The sequence below is a fragment of the Heloderma suspectum genome, chromosome 2, assembly GCF_057233095.1.
Source record: "Heloderma suspectum isolate Gila_16-S chromosome 2, 16-S_ref, whole genome shotgun sequence".
Taxonomy (NCBI): Eukaryota; Metazoa; Chordata; class Lepidosauria; order Squamata; family Helodermatidae; genus Heloderma; species Heloderma suspectum.
This window is the reverse complement of record NC_139459.1, coordinates 80,170,672-80,190,858: the sequence shown is the minus strand read 5'-3', so window position 1 is coordinate 80,190,858 and position 20,187 is coordinate 80,170,672. Positions and strand designations below refer to the sequence as shown.

The following is a 20,187-nucleotide window of genomic DNA, read 5'->3' as shown; positions in this document are numbered from 1 at the left end:
CCATCCCTGCTCCTTTCAGTTGGGGGGAATTTAAAATACTACAAGCCACCAGGCTTAAAAGCCCAGGGAAGCCCCCCCCCCCCCCACACACACACACCTTTTGTCCTTGTCAACACAAGTCAGCAGGGCTTGGGTTGTGTCAGGAGACCCTCTACTCCATTCTTCCTTAATTAAAAATTAAGACAGTTTTAGATTTCACACACACACACACACACACACACACACACACTGTCCTGCTTTTAATTTACTGTTACCCCAAACTTGAAATGCAAATATTGCAGAGTTGTCTGACATAGAGGAAACTGATAAGGATTGATTCAGTTTTATTGTCACCAGTAATGGGGAAAGACTGTAGCCCAGGGTTAGAGCACAGACTTGCACGCAAAAGCGCCCCGGTTCTATCCCTCACATCTCCACAAACGGCTGGGAAAAGCCCCTATCTGCAATCCTAACCCTGACCCAGAATCTGGTTATCTAGAAATGATTTTGCACAGGCTTCTTAAAGTAGCCGGAGATTCTTCTGTTAATTATATCTTTAAGGTAACCTACTAGCACAGAAAATACTGAGCTAGATAGACCATTGGTCTGACTCAGTGTAAGGTGGGTTCCTATAGTCCTAACATTTCAATAATAATCTATTAAAACTTGTTTTAGATATAAAATAAAAATACTTCCATTCTTTTAATTCTAATTTGCTAACCACTTTTAGGCAACATTTGAGTTGCATGCTACTGCTAGCATGACATTTCTTTATATTGCTTTTAACCTAAAATAGCAATACACTTCCCAGAGCTTTAGCTAACCTCTGCTGAATGTAAGTTTACTTTTCTATAGGATCTAGATAATGGCAGTCAAATCTATGCATGTTTACTCTGAAGTAAGACCAAAGTTCAATTAGACTTTCGTCTCTTTTAAGTGTACATTGGACTTTCTTCATTATTTTCCTTCCGTTATTATTATTTTCCTTCTGTTATTTTTCCTTCAATATGGCAAAATTATTAGGGTTGTTGTTGTGAACTACCTTATCAGCTTTTATTGATTAAAAGTTGGTATATAAATTTAACTAATAAATATGTCACCCACCCCCCTCAATAGAGAACACATAGCTATAAATGCATTGCTATAAACACCTTACAATGAAGCTGGCACCTTGTGGCCCTCCAAATGTTTTGGCCTACAACTCCCATAGCCCTAGCCAGCATAGCCAATGGTGATGGATGATGGTAGTTGTAGACCAAAACATCTGGAGAGCCACATGTTGCTCACCTGTGACCTACACAGGTTTGTAGAAGTCACTGATATTGAAAAACACTGAGTAATGTCTCAACAAAGAAAAATATCCAGGAATTGGATTGCTTCTGGTACACCTTTGTGAAAAATAATAGACAAAGCGATACCAATGTGCAGCACAATCCTTGTCCATATTTATTCAGAAGGAATCCCCACTGATTTCAATGGGACTTACTCCCAGGTAGATGTGCACAGCATTGTAGCCTGGGTAGATAGGACCCAGGGGTTGTCACTAACTCAGGGTTGTAGAAAGCATTACCTGTCTAGCAATCCATTTACCTATTCATTCATATTTCCATTTATTTAATATCTCATCATGGAACTGGGATTCAAAATTTGCTTAGACAGAAGCATATAAATCATATAAAGCATATAATAATGATATGAAACTCCACACACAGGAAAAGCCAGTGTGAGACTAGGCACTGAGGAGGTGAAATAAAAAAAATGTTATCATGGTATAGAGGCTTGTCGCTTAAGCCTGTTACAGTACAGTAAAACATCCTTATATGAGATAGATAGCAATTCAATAAATAGAAGATGAGCATTCCATTCTGGATGAAATATTACCCACCAGAATGATACAGCCACAGTATTAGGAAATGACCATTTTTTACACTCCCACGTATGAAGTATAGACATAAATGGACTTTTTAAAAAGTTGAATCTCCACTGGTTTCCGCAGTGAAGAATTGCTGCAAACATTCGCCTGAAGTCTGAGATAAAAGTGTGCAGGGTTGGTAGGCCTTAAACGTAGCCTCTTTGTAAAGAATTGGCTGTAGTGGTGCAATTTGTTTCTTGTATAACACTGCCGACATAAGGAGAATCCTTAACCACATTTTTCATGGCAGTGAGATATGCACTTGTCAACATATTTTGTCACCGCAAAGTGGCTCTTGGCAACAGGATCATAAAGATCAATAAAAAAGTGCAGATTCTCAATATTTTACGAGCAGCTGCAAAAATTTCATTTATCTTGTTATTTTCCTCGCTTACTGCCACCCTGTCTCAGGAGGGCACTGCTGGCTAAGCAAAATGCTTTCCCCAACATTCTATGAATATCTGACAAAAACTCCTGCCTTCGTCTCTTTCCTGCCCTCTCTCTCCACCCCTCCATCTATTTCCACCCAAGCTGTACATTTTATTAATTCTTTCCACCATTACATAAAAATCAAAATCAGGGTAGTGCTATAAATCACCCGCATCTCCTGACTTCAGGGGGAAAAAAACGAGTCTACTTTGTACTTCACCCTTGTAACTTTTCATCTCTCTGTTTGGCTTCACCTAACATAAACACAGCAGCCCAGCAAATGAATGTGCTAAAACCCAATGACACACTTTGCTGCTGAAAGAGCTGAACTGTTTTCGAGCAATGGGTGGTCTCTGAGGTTTGGAGTAGGCCAAAAAAAGAAGAAAAAAAGTGTAAGCATACACCATTCCTTACAAGCGTACAGAGCTTCCAAAACTTGCAGAAATCTCTGCATGCTGAAGTACATCAAAGGGATTTTTCCTCTTTCGGATAATATTTCCTTTGCTGACATGTATTTAGTATTGTGGTTGGATGACTCATAAAGATAGCTTCGTGGCGTCCCAACGCAGTTGAAGCAGAACACATGCCAACAAACATTATTGTCAGCTTCAAAATAAAAACAAAACTTTCAGCTGAGGGTCAATCAATCAAGAGCGCTTTGAAGAAAATTCCATTTAGATATTACAAATCATAACAGAATGAATTTAAACCAGCTGACTTTCAGTGAGGGGGACGTCCATGTACAATAAAAATTAGATGGTTTTTCAGTGTCCAACTTTTCTATTTTCTTACACTTGGATGTAGTCCCTGGTAATACATGCCAGTTTTTTGTTTTTAAAAAATGTGTTTTTGTAGTTCATTTTAAAAAGATCTGAAGTAATCGAAAACAGATCAACAGAGGGAACTCTAAGCAACAGCTACAGAATGAAAAGACAGTTGTAAAATCCACTTAATATTGACAGATGTTTAATGACTTTCTCATGGCCACATTTTCCTTGAGACTTTCATCTGTATGCATGCAAATATGTACACTCTGATCCAGTGATTTGCTGGGGGCGCAGTGCTTCTATGCACACAAGTACACCCCTTGTCGACAAGGCCTGTCCTGCGGTCCCCTCAGTGGGAGGTGCAGCTCTGTACATGCATCGCTTTGTATAAGCAGAGGTACCATATTCATTTATTTTATGGATCAGCTCACATACGCAGGACCTCCAAGTGCACATTGGGCTCTGCATGAGGGCACTATCTAAACATGCATAATCTACATACACGATCCTGAGTCTCACAGTACATCAGAAAATGTATTGTGAGAGCCAGTGTGGTGTAGTGGCGAGAGTGCTGGACTGGGAGTCGGGAGATCTGGGTTCTAGTCCCCACTCGGCCATGGAAGCTCACTGGGTGACTTTGAGCCAGTCACAGACTCTCAGCCCAACCCACCTCACAGGGTTGTTGTTGTGAGGATAAAATGGAGGAGGAGGAGGAAGATTAAGTACACCGCCTTGAGTTCCTTGGAGGAAAAAAGGCGGGATATAAATGTAATAAATAAATAAATAAATTACATAGACTACTAACCAAAGTGCTCTTTATGACTTCAGAAACAATGTTATGATTTCCCTTTTTTATGTAAATATTTATAACCCATCTTTCAGCCCAAACACTGCCCCACCCCTGTTGTATACAAAAGGGGAAAAAACAGTAAAACAAATTCAAAATAACAAACCAAATTAAGAGAAGAGCTATTGTTAAATCTCACAGAACAGAATCAACCCTAAATTAAAAACCATTAAAAGCTGAATGGAACAAAAGCATCTTGACCATTCAGTTAAAACTGAACAAAGATTGGGCCAGTTGTGCCTTGGTAGGCAGAGAATTCCACACAGAGAAGGCCTCGCCCTGCATTCCCACCAACCTACAATGTACTCTTTTACTGACACTGAGCACAATTGCAGTTGACTTCTCCTTGACATAAAAGATGTTGGTGTTTCACTTTTCATGAATCAACCAGTGTTGTTGTTATTTTGCTACCTTTGTCTATTCTGATGCTTAGCCTGAAAAAGTACAATTTGACAATTTTTTTTGAAACTGGGTGCCTCATGCAAAAACTACATTTTCCCTCTTTTTCATCTGTGAAAACTATTTTAATTAATACAAACAAGATTAAAGCTTGATGCTATCATTATTATGGGGGGGGGTTTAAAAACACCCACACCCCTAGCTAATGTAGCAGTTGCCACACTGGCCAAACCTTCATATTGCTACAACGTCTGGCAGTGCCAAACAGTTGTTTCTGATTTTAAGAGGGAAAGATTTGTTTATCATTGGGAGCCCATATATTTATGCAGCACATTTACTAGGCTGCTTTGATTGCAAATATGTGCTCATAGTCACCATAATCATACATCCAGATTCAACTTCTAATGTTTGCCTTTTACTCCTGAACCAGCTTCTTCATAGACAGGTGCTGTCAGAAGGGGCATCTGCAGTGCTGTCTGTTCTCCCCACAAAAGAACTGCTATCTCCTATTGAATGTGAAGAAAACTGGGCTCCAGTATTTTGAAGCCGAAGTGAGACTAACATTTGAAAGATGGATAAACAGCATGTACTGAGTTATGGAAAGCGATGTCCTTGTTCCCCATGTATGGCTGCCAAGGTCTGCCATGAAGGGTGGTACTGTGCTTGTAATAGCTGCACAGAAGGGGTATGTCTAGCAGGTGTGACTTCTCCCAAGTCCACAGCACTGTGATGGGAAAAGCTATGTCTGCCAAAAACACAAGCAAAACGTTTCTTAAAGTCTCAGGGACTTTGTCCCATGTCACTTTCCCTTACTTGTGTTCTTGAAATGTGTGCAGTGAAGAGGCTGGGAAACTGCAAAATACATACTTCTCTGTAATATCAGGATAATGTGGTGTGATGAGAGAATTGAGCCACACATCTGTCTCAGACCTGGGCTTCACAATACACACATGTAATTTTCTAGCCAGCTCTCTCTATATTCATTTTAGGAATGCAAGTGGGAAACATGAATATGCAATGTGGGCCTTTAAGGGTCAAAAGAGGTGTTACTATAAACGTGTATCTAGCAGCTACGTCTTTTTTAAATTTTTACTCTAGACTAGGTGCAGGGGCCCCAATCTGGTTCAGAATTTTTACTCTAGACTAGGTGCAGGGGCCCCAATCTGGTTCAGGATCTTAGCTTGGCGGCTAGAGGGGGCTTGTAAGATCCAAATCAGGGGGCCTGAGCCTTCCCTAGAGTAAAAATGAAAAGAAGACTTGACTTAGATGCAAGACACATCTTTAAAGTAATGTCTCTTGGCCCTAAGTTAGCTGTTGGCAAAAGTTGGTCTTATGGATGGTTTTAGAAGGGAATTAGACAAATTTAGGGCATATAGGTCTATCACTAAGAATTAGTCATGACAGCTAAGTGGAACCTCCAGGTTTCAAGTCAGTTGCTGATGGTCAAACTACCAGGGCTACCACCTTCATGCCCTGCTTGCAGGCCTAAGCTTGCAATTCTATACCCACTTGCCTAAAAGTAAGCTCCACTGAAGTCAGTGGGACTTAATGCTGACATGGATACTATAAGGCTGCACTCCTGTACACACTTACCTGGGAGTAAGTGCAACTGAGCTCAATAGGGCTTATTTCTGAGTAGACTTGCATAGGACCGCACTACAAATGAACTTTCAGTCTGATCTAGCATGGCTCATCTTCTATTCTTATGATCACAGACTTAAATCTGAACTCTTCTGTCTAATGGAGATATGGCCAGCCCATTATCCTATCTTATGGACAACTGGTTGAATCCAAAGATATGCCAGCAGAAGACATTCTTGCAGTGGCACTGGTCTGCACATGCTTGCACAACAGCTAGCAAAAATCTTGACAAAACAGAGATTTAGCACTAGCATCCATCTCTACATGTTGTGCAAGGGCTTGTGCATGGCCTTATGCTAGCAGATGTTGTGCATTACCTGGGGGGTGTCTCCATGAGTGATTTACTGTGAGGTTGCTGCGTTTGGAGGTCATTCAGGGCACTTGACTTCATGGTCACCCCACAGCCACCTTGGAGTTCCGCGCTGAAAAACCACTTCTTCTGAGACTATTTTTAGTCCGATTGTTTCCCTTAATTCAGCTTGTCTGCACTTCTGTTGTAGTGTGCACCAACCCTCCACATTTACTCTGGCATGATAGCCCTGCCCAGGGATGTGTCTTTCACCTGGCCATGACCTCACTGACCTGGTCAAGGGATGTTTCCCCAATGTTTTTCCTACCTGTCTTTCCCTGTTGTTTCCACCATTTCGCAGCTGACTGTCAGAGTTCTGAGCTACGTCACTGCATTTACTTCACCTTGCCAACCACTAAACTCTAGTGGCCATCCCTGCAAAGTATAGGCGTGCTCCGGGCAGCCTCTAACTTTTTTTTTTTTAAAGTAAAGGATTAAAACAAAGTAGTGCTTTACTGTGCCAGATTGCAGTCCCAGAGGTAGTTACTGTAGAAACCACAGGTGCGCATTTAAAAGCTATCCCTATCACGCAATAACGAAATAGGGCATTTGTCCTATATCCCCTATCCCACTATAGCACTACTGCGCATTTGTCCAGCAGTACCTATACCTCCTATCTCACTATATCACTACAGCACTGTCGCAAAATTGCACTATAGCAAAATAGTGCATTTGTTCAGGAGTAGCTGCTAATACAGTACCGTGGTTTTAGGGGAAATAAAAAAAAATAGGGGGGTAGCTTTGGGATAAACTGGGCTTGAAAGCCCCATGTATCCCCAGATGAAACAAAGTGCAGCAAAGTGGAGAGCGAACTAAACCCGTCACTGTGGAGATCCCCCCACAGGTGCAAGAGATTGCACAATGGGGTAACAGAACCATGCTACTGGATTTCAATTGTCTTTGTCATGAGAGGATATTGGGCTCATTCAGGAAAGGCTCTCCCACTAGCAGAATGGATCATCTGGATCCATCCCAGTAAGTCCAACACTTATTAATGGAAACTAAAAGTTTAAATTGTCTTTATATTTATGAAGCCTACGCTTGCTAAAGTGAAATAAGCCATTCACAAAATACCTACTGATCGATTTCTGCCACACTTTGCTTTGATGAGACTTTTATCATAGCAAATACATTGAGATATACAGAGAATAAAGTGAAACATACTTTACCTGTACTGGACTACAGTTAAGTTTTGCTCCCCACAGTGCCTTGCACATCGAATATACCTCATCCAACTTGACTTACTGGGTTCCCCACCATCAATAAAGTGCTGTAGTGTCCCATCCTGGTCATATATCTGTAAAAGAGGTCAGAAGGTCAAGTAGTAAGAATGAATCATCAGCAGTCATTTTCACTGCTCTGCTGGTGTTTCTCTGTGTCTGTTCCAGAAATTTATTGCAATGAGATTTCACAGCTTATTAATGCTCTTAGAAACCCAAATGGAACATAGGACAAAATATTTTTAGTGATGGAAGTTTGTCATGCTTCTCTTATCAGGCCAATCTTCCCTACATTTCATGTACTCTTTGTGTAGCAAAGATGTAACCATATTTCCCAAAGAATATTTAACCTATTTTGACAGGCCAGACTTAAATAATGAACTGTCATATAAACAAACACAGAGACAAAAATCTGGATGCAAGAACTGCACTGGAAAGGCTGGACAAGGGTCAGCATTCTCTGAGCAAGTTTTTGGCCCTTTTTCTTGTTGTTGCACCGAAAACTTTCACCGATCAAATATTTCCCAAAGTGAATTGGAGAATGTTGAATGGTGAAGGAATGTGAGGAAGCATCGTGCTGGGAGAAATATGTGCCATTCCTACAGCATTGGACACCTAACTGAACTCATGTAAATGAAACTGACAACTTAGGGAGCAATCCTATCAAGATCGATGGTTGCCTCCGATCTCAGGGGTGACCGCCTTTCCAGTCTACGGTGGGAGGAGTGGTGAGGAGTGGATTTCGGCTGTCTATCCGCGGGACCTTGAAGCGTGGGAAGTGGCGGCCAGAGGACACATAGGATGTGTTGTACTAAATTTCTGACTTCCCTGCCCTGGCCCAGCCCAGGGGGAACGCCCCGTTTTCACCACTCCATACTGCTCTTACGAACACAGGACCGATCCGTGCTGCCTACAAGGCGGCACAGGAGGGGGAGTCGGTTCTCCGGTAACCAACCTCAGAGCGCGGGCGGGAACCAACCTATCCTATGGCCATCTAGCCACTGACTAGCGGCCATAGAATTGCACCCTTAAACACTGAAAGTCCAAAATTAATTTGGGCACAGTATAGCATACTACGTTTTCAGCCCTACCATCTGGTGAAATGGAGGATACCCACAAGAGCTTCAGTCTCTATAGATGAATGTGGCACAAAAATATTGCAACCTCTGTGATGAAATAAATGATAGGAATCTAGGAAGCTCCTTATACTAGGTCAGACCACTGGTTCATCTAACTCAGTATTGTCTACACTGACTGGCAGCAGATTTTCAGGGTTTCAGACAAGAGCAGGGCTGGCCCTACCATTAGGCAAAGTGAGGCAGCTGCCTCAGGCAACAGATACTGAAAGGTGAGGAACAAACAGAGCTTTGCGTGCCATGCGGTCTACCCTGTCCCCACTAAGCTAGCTTGCTGCCCTCAGGTGCAGTGGATGATATTATTCCTTCACTGGTGCTGAAGTAAGATTCAATTGCCAGTCTGATCAGCTTTTGTATATGGAATTAGGTGTGTGTATGGGGTGGTGGTGGTGGTGGGAGGCATCATCTTGTCTACCTCAGGCAGCAAAATGTCTTGGAATGGACCTGAATAACAGTCTTAACCAACCCTACCTGAAGATACCAGGTATTGAACCTGGGACCATTTGCATGCAAAGCATATGCTCTGGCACTGAACTATGGTCCCCAAGATGGAAAAAAGAAACCCACGTTTTTTAAGTTAATAACTTTTTTAAGATAGTGGATGGGAAACCATCATTTTAAAATTCCCCTTAACTATAGGGGGTTCTTCCTTTTTCTTTGAATAGATTAAGGGAAAGTGTCCTTTTAAAAAAATGACATTCTTAATGGGGATAGGAAAACCAGGGTTTAAAGGGTACTATATTTTTAACTAACACCTTTTCTTTTGAGCTTTGCTCTTTCACCAATGTTAAAGAATCAAATCTTTATGAGCGCTGTGAATGTTTAATACTTTCTTTCTGTGACTCTCATGGTTATTTCATATCTTTTTGGTTCTCTGGGGAATTAAGAACAGAAGAGCTAAACAAAACCAAAGTGAAAGTATTCTTTAGGGCACATTGCTCTTGACTGGAAGAGACTGAAAATGCACTTATCCCTGAAGCAAGAGAAAGTAAATTCCTCTCTTCAGAAACCCTCCTGATGAGTTCAGAACTGACCACAGCATGCAGCACACTCACGAAAAAGCTACTCATGCTGTTCTTGGCTTGATGACCAGTTAACCCCCAAAGCAAGTTTTATGGAATAAATAAGGTGAAGTCCCATGATGATCAACTGGAGAAGGTCTATAGCATTCAATAAAATGAAAAGGCATAGTTCTCAGCAGGGACACTGCTAGGTTCTTAAAAGATCTGGGGCACAGGCCCATAACACAAATTTGCATCTAAGCGGACCTCTAATATATGTGTGTGGGTGGGGTGTGCATGTGGTGTGCTTACATGTGTGCATAGATTACATACATAACAACTGTACACTGACCCCCCCCACCCCACTTCAACTCAGACCCCGATTCAGCATTTTGGAAAATATCCCACTTCTGCTCAGGCCAGTTTGTAGTCAGTCCATTTCAGCTCAGCACCAAACCTGAGTCAAGGTTTGGAAAAATGAGTCTTTATGCTTCCTGTTGACTACCATGGGAAATTAGAAAAAAAAACACTTGTAACTTTTTTCTCTTGGTCAGAACTAGATGGTAATTTCAGGAATAGTAGATCCCTAGAAGGGGATTACACCTGCCCAATGTCAGAAAAAATAGGTGCAGGGTTCATATTTTGAATTTCTTTTAAAGGGAACCACCAATAACATTGTTATTCCTTGGAAAAACTGGATAAATATTTCAGGATTCATTGCCCCATCAGAGGAGATGATGCCTACCAAATTTCAGAATGATAGCCACAAGGCGTTTTGTGCAAGGGTGGCCTTGACATTTTGAGGTCTCCAAAAGAGGAGATATTTCTTTCCCTGTATTCCTTTTAGACCATTGTTCTGAAAATTACAGTCAGCCTAGAGGTGTCCCTAAGTAAGAAACCAGCACAGTTTCAGAAGGATAGGTGCAGCAGTTCATGTGGAAGGGGAGTTCTCCACTTTGGAGGAGGGAGTGTTTTCTTTCCCTTCCATTCACCCCTCCCCAACAGTTTTTGGGTAGATTTGTATGAAAATGCACAGGTTATTAGAGGTGTCCCCCAGGCAAGAAACCTGCAAAGTTTCTGAAGGATATACATGTCTGCAAATTTAGAATTACTAGAAATTATTATTATTATTATTATTATTGTTGTTGTTGTTGTTGCATTTATACCCCGCCTTTTTTCCTCTTGCAAGGAACCCAAGGCGGCTTACAGTATCCTCCTCCTCTCCATTTTATCCTCACAACAACAACCGTGTGAGGTGGGTTGGGCTGAGAGTCTGTGACTGGCCCAAAGTCACCCAGTGAGCTTCCATGGCCGAGTGGGGACTAGAACCCGGATCTCCCAGCTCCCAGTCCAACACTCTTGCCACTACACCACAGTGGCTCTCAATTTATTTACAGTTCACCAATGTTAGCAGCAGGGGAACATGGGTGGGAAGGTGACATTGCACTCATGTCCTGCTTGTGGGTTGGCCACTGTGTGAATAGAATGTTGGACTAGATGGACCTCGGTCTGATGCAGCATGGCTCTTCTTATGTTCTTAAATAGAGAGTCCCTCTGAGCATATGCAGAATGCTTTTCTTTCACCACTGAGCATTTACATTCTCCCCCTACCAATTCTATTCCCCTCCATGCAACCATCCCTCCTCATCCAACCATCCTCCAGCAACTATTCATAAAAACAGATGTCTTGTTTTGTGCAACTCTCTTCTACTCTTCCTTGTTATGCACAAGCTGTCATTGTATCTTCCTCCCCATAACTTCATTTGTGCCAAGACTTCACCAGGACTCAGCCAATGAGTCTGTTTTCAAAACTCCATGAGTTTTCAAAACTCAATGATTCTGTTTTCAAACCTAGGGCTAAGTTACGGAGAAACTCTGAGCATGTATTAAGTGCCTTTCCCTCACCACAGAAGCTGGAGTTCATGCAAAACCACCACCACCACTCACAAATGACAAAACATGCATAGGACTGACTTGAAAGGGTAGTCAATTCATTAGCCGGAACTGGGTAGGCATTAAGCCTGCAGTACCATGCTCACAGCTCAGGACTTATTTCTGAGTAAACATGACAGAACATCAAGGTGCAAACCTCCCTGCAAAAGTAACTTGTGCTGGAAACCTATGCACACTTCCTTGAGGGTAAGCCTCATTAAACATAATGGGGCTTCTGAGCAGGCATACATAGGATTGCACAAATGAGCAGTATTTATCTCCCCTCCACTTAAAAAACAAGCCAAAAACTCCTTTTTTTTATTAAAGCTTTCTGTTCATAGGAACATAGGAAGTTGCCTTATACCGAGTCAGACCCTGGGTCCATCTAGCGCAGTATTGTTGACACTGACTGGCAGCAGCAGCTCTCCAGGGTTTCAGGCAGGATTCTTTCCTAGCCCTACCTGGAGATGCCGGGGATCGAATCTCGGACCTTCTGCATGCCAAGCAGGGGCTCTACCACTGAGCTACAGCCCTTCCTATGGCTGGATCATGGCAACTGACAAACAAAACAGCCCCAGATTTGTTTCTCTGCAACCATGTGAACTCACTTTTCTCAAAGGCTTGAGTGAGGAGAAAGAGAAAAACCAACCCTCTTGTCTGTTTGTATAAAGTCAGATACAGTTCAGAACTTCTCTTGCCCATGGAAGAGAATTCTCTTTAAGAATTCCTCAAGATATGCTCTGGGTGGAATAAAGAAGAGAAAGAAAGAATAGGATAGGTGAGGGAAGAAGAAAAGAAGAATGGTGACTGGAAATGCGGGCGGGCGGGTGTGTAGAGAGAATTCCTGAAGTCAAGTGGCTCCTTTCAGAGAAGTAGTACTTCAGAGGAATTTGGAAGGCTGTGGAGAGTCTGTAAGGATTTCACATACTTAAATTAACTTTATGAGGTGAGGTGGCTGAGGGCTTTTTCTAGCTTTTTTTAAAAAAAACCCTCTAGAACCTATTTAAAAGCTTCAGCAGTTCCTCGATCATGACGCCACATAGTCCTAACCCTCCTTTTGGAATAATTCAAGTCCTACAGCTATTTAGGAGAAATTAAAGTGGAGGGGGAGTGAGTAGTTTATGGAGGCTGATTGGATCCTTTGCTGTACTGAAGCTACTAAACTTCTGCAGAAGCCAAAGATTCCACTTTGGAGCAGTGAAATTAGATGCTGTGTGAAATACCAGTATTTCACATGGAACGCTTTCTTCCTTTCCATCTCCCTCTTCAAAATTTAATTGCAAGCAAGCTCCCAACAGTGGGAGCAGAAAAGTAAAGGGAGAGAGGTTTTTTGCACCTCAAAACCCCCCAAAACAAAACCCTACACCAGAGATAAGGGATAGTGACCTCCTAATGATCACCATAAACACTTTCTGATTAAGATCTCTAATCCCCTGTGTGGCTTGACAGTTTTTACTTTTTGTTTTAGTCTTTGAGAAATGGAAACTTTATGCATGGCTAGCACAAAAGCCACTGGACCCAACTGTCTGAAATCTGGCAGGTTCAGTCAGCTCCAGGGAGGCTGCCAGGTCCCCAAATTCCATACACTTATGTGGAAACACACACAAAGACAGCTCTTTGCTTGGACAGATTTTCTTGAAAAAAGCAAATTTTACCTGCGACTAGCACAAAAGCCACTGGGCCTAATTGCCTGAAATTTGACAGATTCAATCAGCTCCACAGGAGCTACCAGATCTCCAAATTTCATGTATTTATTATACAAACCAAAAAAGTTATGGCCGTTTCTATTTTCCAATGCAAGTCATTGGGAAAATGTAAAAAAATGACAATGAGGACAGGTTAAAAGATCTGGGGCACAGCTCAAAAAAGATCCAGGGCCTGGGCCCAGGTGGGCCCTTCACTAACAAAACCCCTGGTTCTCGGTGATTCCCTTTTTTCTTTTGCTGATATATAATCACAGCAGTAAGCACACTTAAAATAGTCAAATACTTATAAAGGAAGGGATTTGGCCTGCTTGTTGAGATACCTAAGTTAAAATACATTCCATTGGAAAGCACCGTAAGAGGTCAAAAAGTACTGGTAAGCATCCTCATTTTTAAATGTCCACATTGCAGCTGTCAGGATGTTATTTCTAATTTTGCATAATCCAGCATGTACTTTTTCCTATGTGTAAGAGTGTTATAATACTTAAATTTGATTAATTTACTGTTATTTTGAACTTATTCATGAAAAATGCTTGGTGGGTATTCATGCTGAAAGGTGGTATATACAGACATATATTTTCTTGTCCGTAGGATGGACACTGGCACAAACTTGAGAAAGTAACTCTGAGTTAGGTAAGCTATCTTGGCTAGCAGGATAGAGCCAGTTAGCACTGTCTTGCTTGATAGGCTCAGATTTCAGTAACAGTGGCTACCTTTTCTATGATCGCTAAGGGCCAAGTCACATTTGATATAGTAGAGATCCATCAGAGGATCTGCCACTTTTTAAACTTTAGAACAAGCACTGGGGGTCCAGTTTTGACCAAAGCAATGGAACTAGGGGAGAACTTATTTCACTCTACCCCTTGCACCATTTCCCCAGTCTAAATCCCCACCCCAGCCTCCTGAAGGCTGGCCAATGTCTATATTCTTCTCCACAATGTGGGAACAATTTAGAGCAGAAAAAAAGTTAGGGATAAAAGGTTATCAGAGGAGCTACTGCTCTGATAAAAAAAACTGGGTGCCCCAATGTATGTTTTAAAGTTAAAAATAATAATAAATAAATAAATATTAAACAATATGATCTTGCATTTCCCACATAATGTGTGATTTGGACCTGAATTTATCCACAGAAAACACTGTGCTCATTTTCTTGTGTTCTCTGTAGGGAACCTAGTATAATTATTTTGATCACTCCATGCATAAATGCAGGATGACTAACACAACAACAATGACAAAAATACCCTGTAATTGGTTGACAGATATAATTTAAATGCTTAGACTAGAATTCTGAGTCCAATTGCATGTGATTAAAACCCTTTTAAATAGGTGTGCACAACTGAATACAGGCCTGGCTCCTTCATGAATACTGTACTAGTTTAATTTATCATTATACCTTATTAATGCTTTCAGAATAAAATTGTGGGGTTTGACTATATTAAAATTCTTACAGTACTGCTAATTATAACCCAGGGGCTGCGGTGGCTTAGTGGTTAAGACGCTGAACTGCAGACCGGAAGGTCGGCAGGACAGCAGTTCGAGACCCGAGTGCTGCGTGACAGAGTGAGCTCCCATCTTCAGTCCCAGCTCCTGCCAACCTAGCAGTTCGAAAGCAAGAAATTGCAAGTAGATAAATAGGTACTGCTTTGGTGGGAAAGGTAACAGCGTTCCGTGCACCTTGGTGTTCAGTCATGCCAACCACATGACCACGGAAGCATCTTCGGACAGCGCTGGCTCTTTGGCTTAGAAATGGAGATGAGCACCACACCCTAGAGTCGGACACGACTGGTTGGGGACACCTTTACCTTTACCTTTAATTATAACCCATTGTTAATACTGTGCTCCCAAGATTCCAAGATTCGAAAATGTGCTTAAAATATTCATTATTATTATTTTATGTAAGCATGAAAAGACTGAAATGACCAAAATATCAAGGTGTCTGGGAATGAAGAGGCCTCAGAGACCCTGACTATCAGCTACAATTTATTTATTTATAAAATTATTTATGAGACAGCTTTTGGCCCCAGGCAACTTACAATTGTAAAACTTTAAAACGATAGCACAAATAAACTAAAAAGCCACTTGAAAATTTAGAGAAATCAACTTTGATAATTAGTAATGGCTAATTAATTACCCCAAGAATCAAAAACAGTTCTCTTCAGTTTTGTTGAAACCTGTATCAATGCTATGCCAATTAAACTTTTTGTTAGTTTAATGTACCATGTACCACCTATCATAAACACACACATAAAAACAGAAACTAAAAATAGAAAGTGTATTCATCCAAGTTGATGTCGGTGGAAAAAGATGAAATTATCCCAATGAAACCAAGAGCTTAATTTTGACTGGATCATGCTCCAACTGTCAAGTTTGTAGCATTTGCACAACACAGAAACAAAGGCAAATACACTAAAACATTATGGAATATATGCAAATTTTAAAGTGTGTAAGACAAAGAAAAACAAGAATATTAGAACATATTTTAAAATATATGCTTAAGTACAGTATAGAACAAGTCAAACAAGAAACAAGTATGGGATCTGTTATTTAATAAACAAAAGAATTGTCTCAGCTAGAACAGAGTTAAAAAATAAAATTCTAATTCACTTAGGCTGCAATCCTATGCACAGTCAGCTGGTAGTAACTGAACACAGTGGAACTGACTTCTAAATGACATGCATTGGATTTCACTATTATCTTATTTTTTGGTGCTGGTAAATCGTCCCCCCTCCCTGCTGAATATGTAACTATCTAAAAATCTCTTGCTGGTTTGATGCACCCATATGTGTGAGTTTCCCCATTAGTTACACCTCAAAGGGTTACGTACACAGGGTTGGATGCTTGTCACATCAGTTGAAACAAATGGGGCAACTCTTGCAGGTGGGGGTTTTGAATGTGGCGTAAGACAGTTCTGAGTGTGCATCAGAATCTTTTACCCAATACAAATTGCTGTCTAGAGCAATTATTGGTTTTTCTGAAATGTGTTGTTTTTCATTTACAGTGAGTTCACTGTATTTGTATTTGGAGCATGAGGACCAAAGCAGATGTCATCTTTTTCCCCAGTATCTTTTTATTTACTTCAGATCAGCTTGTGGGGTGGGGTGCTGATTTTCTAAGGAAAGCAACACTGGAGGATGGAGTGTTTAATTCTGCTCCCCGTGTTGATTACCCCATCTAAACCATACAGGTACCTGGTATCCCCTACCCCCATGGAACTAATAATAGCAGCTTTGTTATGGGGTGGGGTGGGAAATTCAGTGAGAGAAACAGTACGGGGGAAGGGTTATGGATTTCCTGCATCATGTCCATTTTGGCAGTAGGCTGACTTGTTTTAGTTAAAGACTAAGGCTGCAATCGTATACATACTTATGGAGTAAGTCCTATTCAACTCAGTGGGACTTATTTCTGAATAGACACGTATAGGATAACACTTCAAATATTTACTTAAACTAATAAATGCTATATGGCAACCTTCCCCAACCTGGCACCCTCCAGAGGTGTTGGATGGCAACTCCCATCATTCTCAGCCAGAATGGTTGGCCATGCTGGCTGTGAATGAAGCAGTTGCAGTCCAACACATCTGGAGGATACCTGGTTGAGAAATGCTGTTATATGCTATAATTAACTGGCTCCTCTCTGTGATCCACTCCAAATTGCCATTTGTTTGAAAGACGATGTTATTCACTGGATTAATAATCCCAGTCTTTGAACAGTGATAGATGCTTGTAGTTCAGTTTATTATTTGAAGATTGTAATATACCCTACACACCCATCACAAGAGTGCTGGAGTATGATGAGGCAGTAACAGTATTATGGAAGCAGTTTCCCAATTTCATTTATCTAAAAGACTGTGCATTTCAAATATTAAACTACATTTAATGAGAATATAAATACTGCATTCTGGGTCAAACTAATGACCATCTTGCCCGGTATTTTGTCTCCACTAATGGCCAGATCCAGATGTTTCAGGGTGCTCTAAAAGCATAGGCTGTTAATAGAGTCCCTGTAGTCTGTTACAAGTCACTTTGTTTAAAAGAGTACAATACTAGGAGCATCTTAAGTATTAGGATGAATGCCCTTAGCATCTTGTGCAATAGCTATGGATATCCTTTCTGTCTTCTAAGACCTTTTGCTGTACTTTTTTGAACTTCATTAAGCTACTGGCAATTACTACTTCTGGTGAAGAGAATTCCAGATGTTAAAGTTGCACTACATGGAAAAATAGAAATTCAATTCATTGTCAAGAGAAAATAAATATAATGAATAAGGAAAAATGACGCAATGATTTCAGTAACCCCAACAAGAGAAACCTAGTAAGCTGTTAGCCAGGCTAAAGTACATACTCAGGGGCTATCAAAAACACTGTACACCAAATTTCACCAGAAACCTTATGATGAAAATACTTTATCTGTCTTTTTCAGGAAAACAAAAGACATGTGTGTATGAAAATCTACTGAATGTGTATGAGGGAGGGAGGAATGGGATCACAGCATTAGGCCCTACTTCTGATCTGTATTCAACTCACCCCATTCAGCAGGGTCTCCTGGCTCTCTGTGTAGCATTTTCAGTGGGCTGGAGGGGCCACTGTGGGAAGGATGGGCAAGGAAGTCCACTTCCGCCTGCGCAGTTGATCCAGCTTAAATCTGGATCCAACTCCTCATGTACATACGGTTGCATATGCATAGATTCTGTGTACATCATCCACCAAAAAAATGGAGGTTAGAAACAGCAAAGGAAAGCACGATCCCATTCTCTTCCCCTCCACACATTCAGTAAATGTGTGAAGACAGACTACCCAAATCCCCAAAGCTGTGGCAAACTGAGGTGTCGAAAAAAACAACTTAGTATAATAGGCTCCTCCTTAAGAAATCCCATGTTCGTGTCAGATGTCCTGCCTGCTTCATTCACCACTCTTGTCTTAAGCATGTACATGATGTTTTATTCATCCTACAGAAAGAGAGAGCAGGAGATAGGGAAGCAGAAGACCCCTACCTATGTTATCTGTCTACTAGAAGGAGATTGGAAATATCTTTTTAATTCTCACCTTCTTTGATACTTGGAGGGTGCCAACTGCCTATCCCCCGTGTGTCAAAATATATAGTGTAGAACATGTCCCACCTCATTTGTCAACACTCTGGCCCAAGGGTTGTGTCCCCAGCCCAACCATAGAAAGATTCCATTCTGTTGGGTAGGAAGGCCCTTACCACCTTCTCACTCCTGATTGATGGGACAAACTCCCTTTCACCCCTCTCTTCCAGATTCAGTAGTCCAATTTTTTGCCATGACAAACTGTAATCTTCTAAATATTAAAGTGACCCATGCATTCTTGTGTAGGTATGGAAGACTTCTTAGATGCTGCCAGGTTTGGATGATCAGTGGGGGAAACAATGCAGCATCAGATGTTTCTCCCATCCCCACACGTGCCAGTCGCGCAATGGAGATTACCCTAATTACCCGTGACACGGTGTGGGTTGCCATATCATCCGAGCGTGGTGCAGGCATAGTATATTTTCAACCAGCGTACAACCCATGGCTTGCAGTATGGGTTGTAGAGTGGGTGAAAATGCCTGCATTGCATGCCGGGTTTGGCGACATGACAACTTGCAATATGGTGCAGGTAATTAGGGTAATCCTGGTCACACAACCGGCACAGGTGGGGAAAACAGCTGTTTCCCCCCACTGATCATCTGAACAACCCCACTCTCTGGTCTAGGGGTTGTTTAGAATGTAATTGCTTTATTACTATTATTATTACTTTTACATTACCAGCCTGATTTATCTCTTACCCTATTACTATTCTTCCTTCCTGTACACTTTCTTAATTTGGGCCAACTAGAAGTGATTGAGTGCCTGACAACACTGGTTACCTTCATGGGCCTGATGGCTTTCATGCTACATACTTCGACAAAGATCAAAGAAAGGAAAGATGGGCTACATTCACTCATGGTGATGAGGAAATTTCAGCTGACAGTGGCCCCCACCCTGGCTAAACTAAGTCTTGGATCCCCTGGGGCACTTCCTGCCAAAGGGGCTACATTCAAATGAAGTTTTGGTGGTAAATCCATTGAAGACACTGGCAGCCTTTGATGGAATTGCGAGCTAGCTCTGGGTCAACAGCAGTCCTGATCCATTGTGCAAGAGGAATGGGGTTTTGTATATGCCTCTTGCCCTCCTGCTGCCAGGGAACATCCTTGGTAGCAGACAGCAGTGTGCAGGAGCAGCTGTCTCTCGACCACCTGTGACAGAGAGCTTGGGTGACCTACCACACTTCCCCTCAGACTAGCACAAACACCATGGGACTGGTTTGGGGTAGAGTATGCTCAGCCATCTTTGGGCCTGACCAATCACCAGGAGTTCTGTTGAGCCTCAAAGGAAGTACACCCCATGGTGCACTTCCTCTGAGCCCAATGTGAGCGCTACCCTGTTAGCAGCCTGGTGGTGACCCACACAGTCCCAAAGCACTCAGATGGAGGTGACAATCAGCTGTGAACAATCCACACACTTTTTGAACGTTGTCTGTATTTCACTGTATCCTGTAAATGTAAATAATTTAATCTGAAATCTTGAGTTATGTTATTTGGCACGTAAATTTAGCTACAGAATAATGTATGTCATCAGCTTAGTGAAGCCCAGATTTCTTTTGCTTTATTGTAATAATTAATAATTCAAGCATTTTTAAGCCAATCACTTTGGATTTTTTGTTATTCATGTTGCTAGTCATCAAAGGCTAAAATATCAAAGAACTAAATTATATTTCTTTGAATGCACTTATGTTCTTTGTGTGAGTGTTCCAAAATGAAACACTGTATTAAAAACAATATTTTTTTTAGTATTTTGAAATGGATGGAATGCCAAGTTCCCAAGATGATGATTAA

The 20,187-nt window shown here is 41.4% G+C and overlaps 1 protein-coding gene across 2 annotated transcripts in view; it reads right to left on the bottom strand.

The window, feature by feature from the left end:
* The window catches only part of PRDM6 (PR/SET domain 6), a 117,826-nt gene that overhangs the window by 36,891 nt on the left and 60,748 nt on the right, over positions 1–20,187 (bottom strand). For both annotated transcript variants that reach the window (XM_084833966.1, XM_084833967.1), the window contains exon 3: positions 7,493–7,620. In XM_084833966.1, the coding sequence (XP_084690092.1) occupies positions 7,493–7,620 (128 nt within the window). The remainder of the gene's footprint in view (positions 1–7,492; positions 7,621–20,187) is intronic.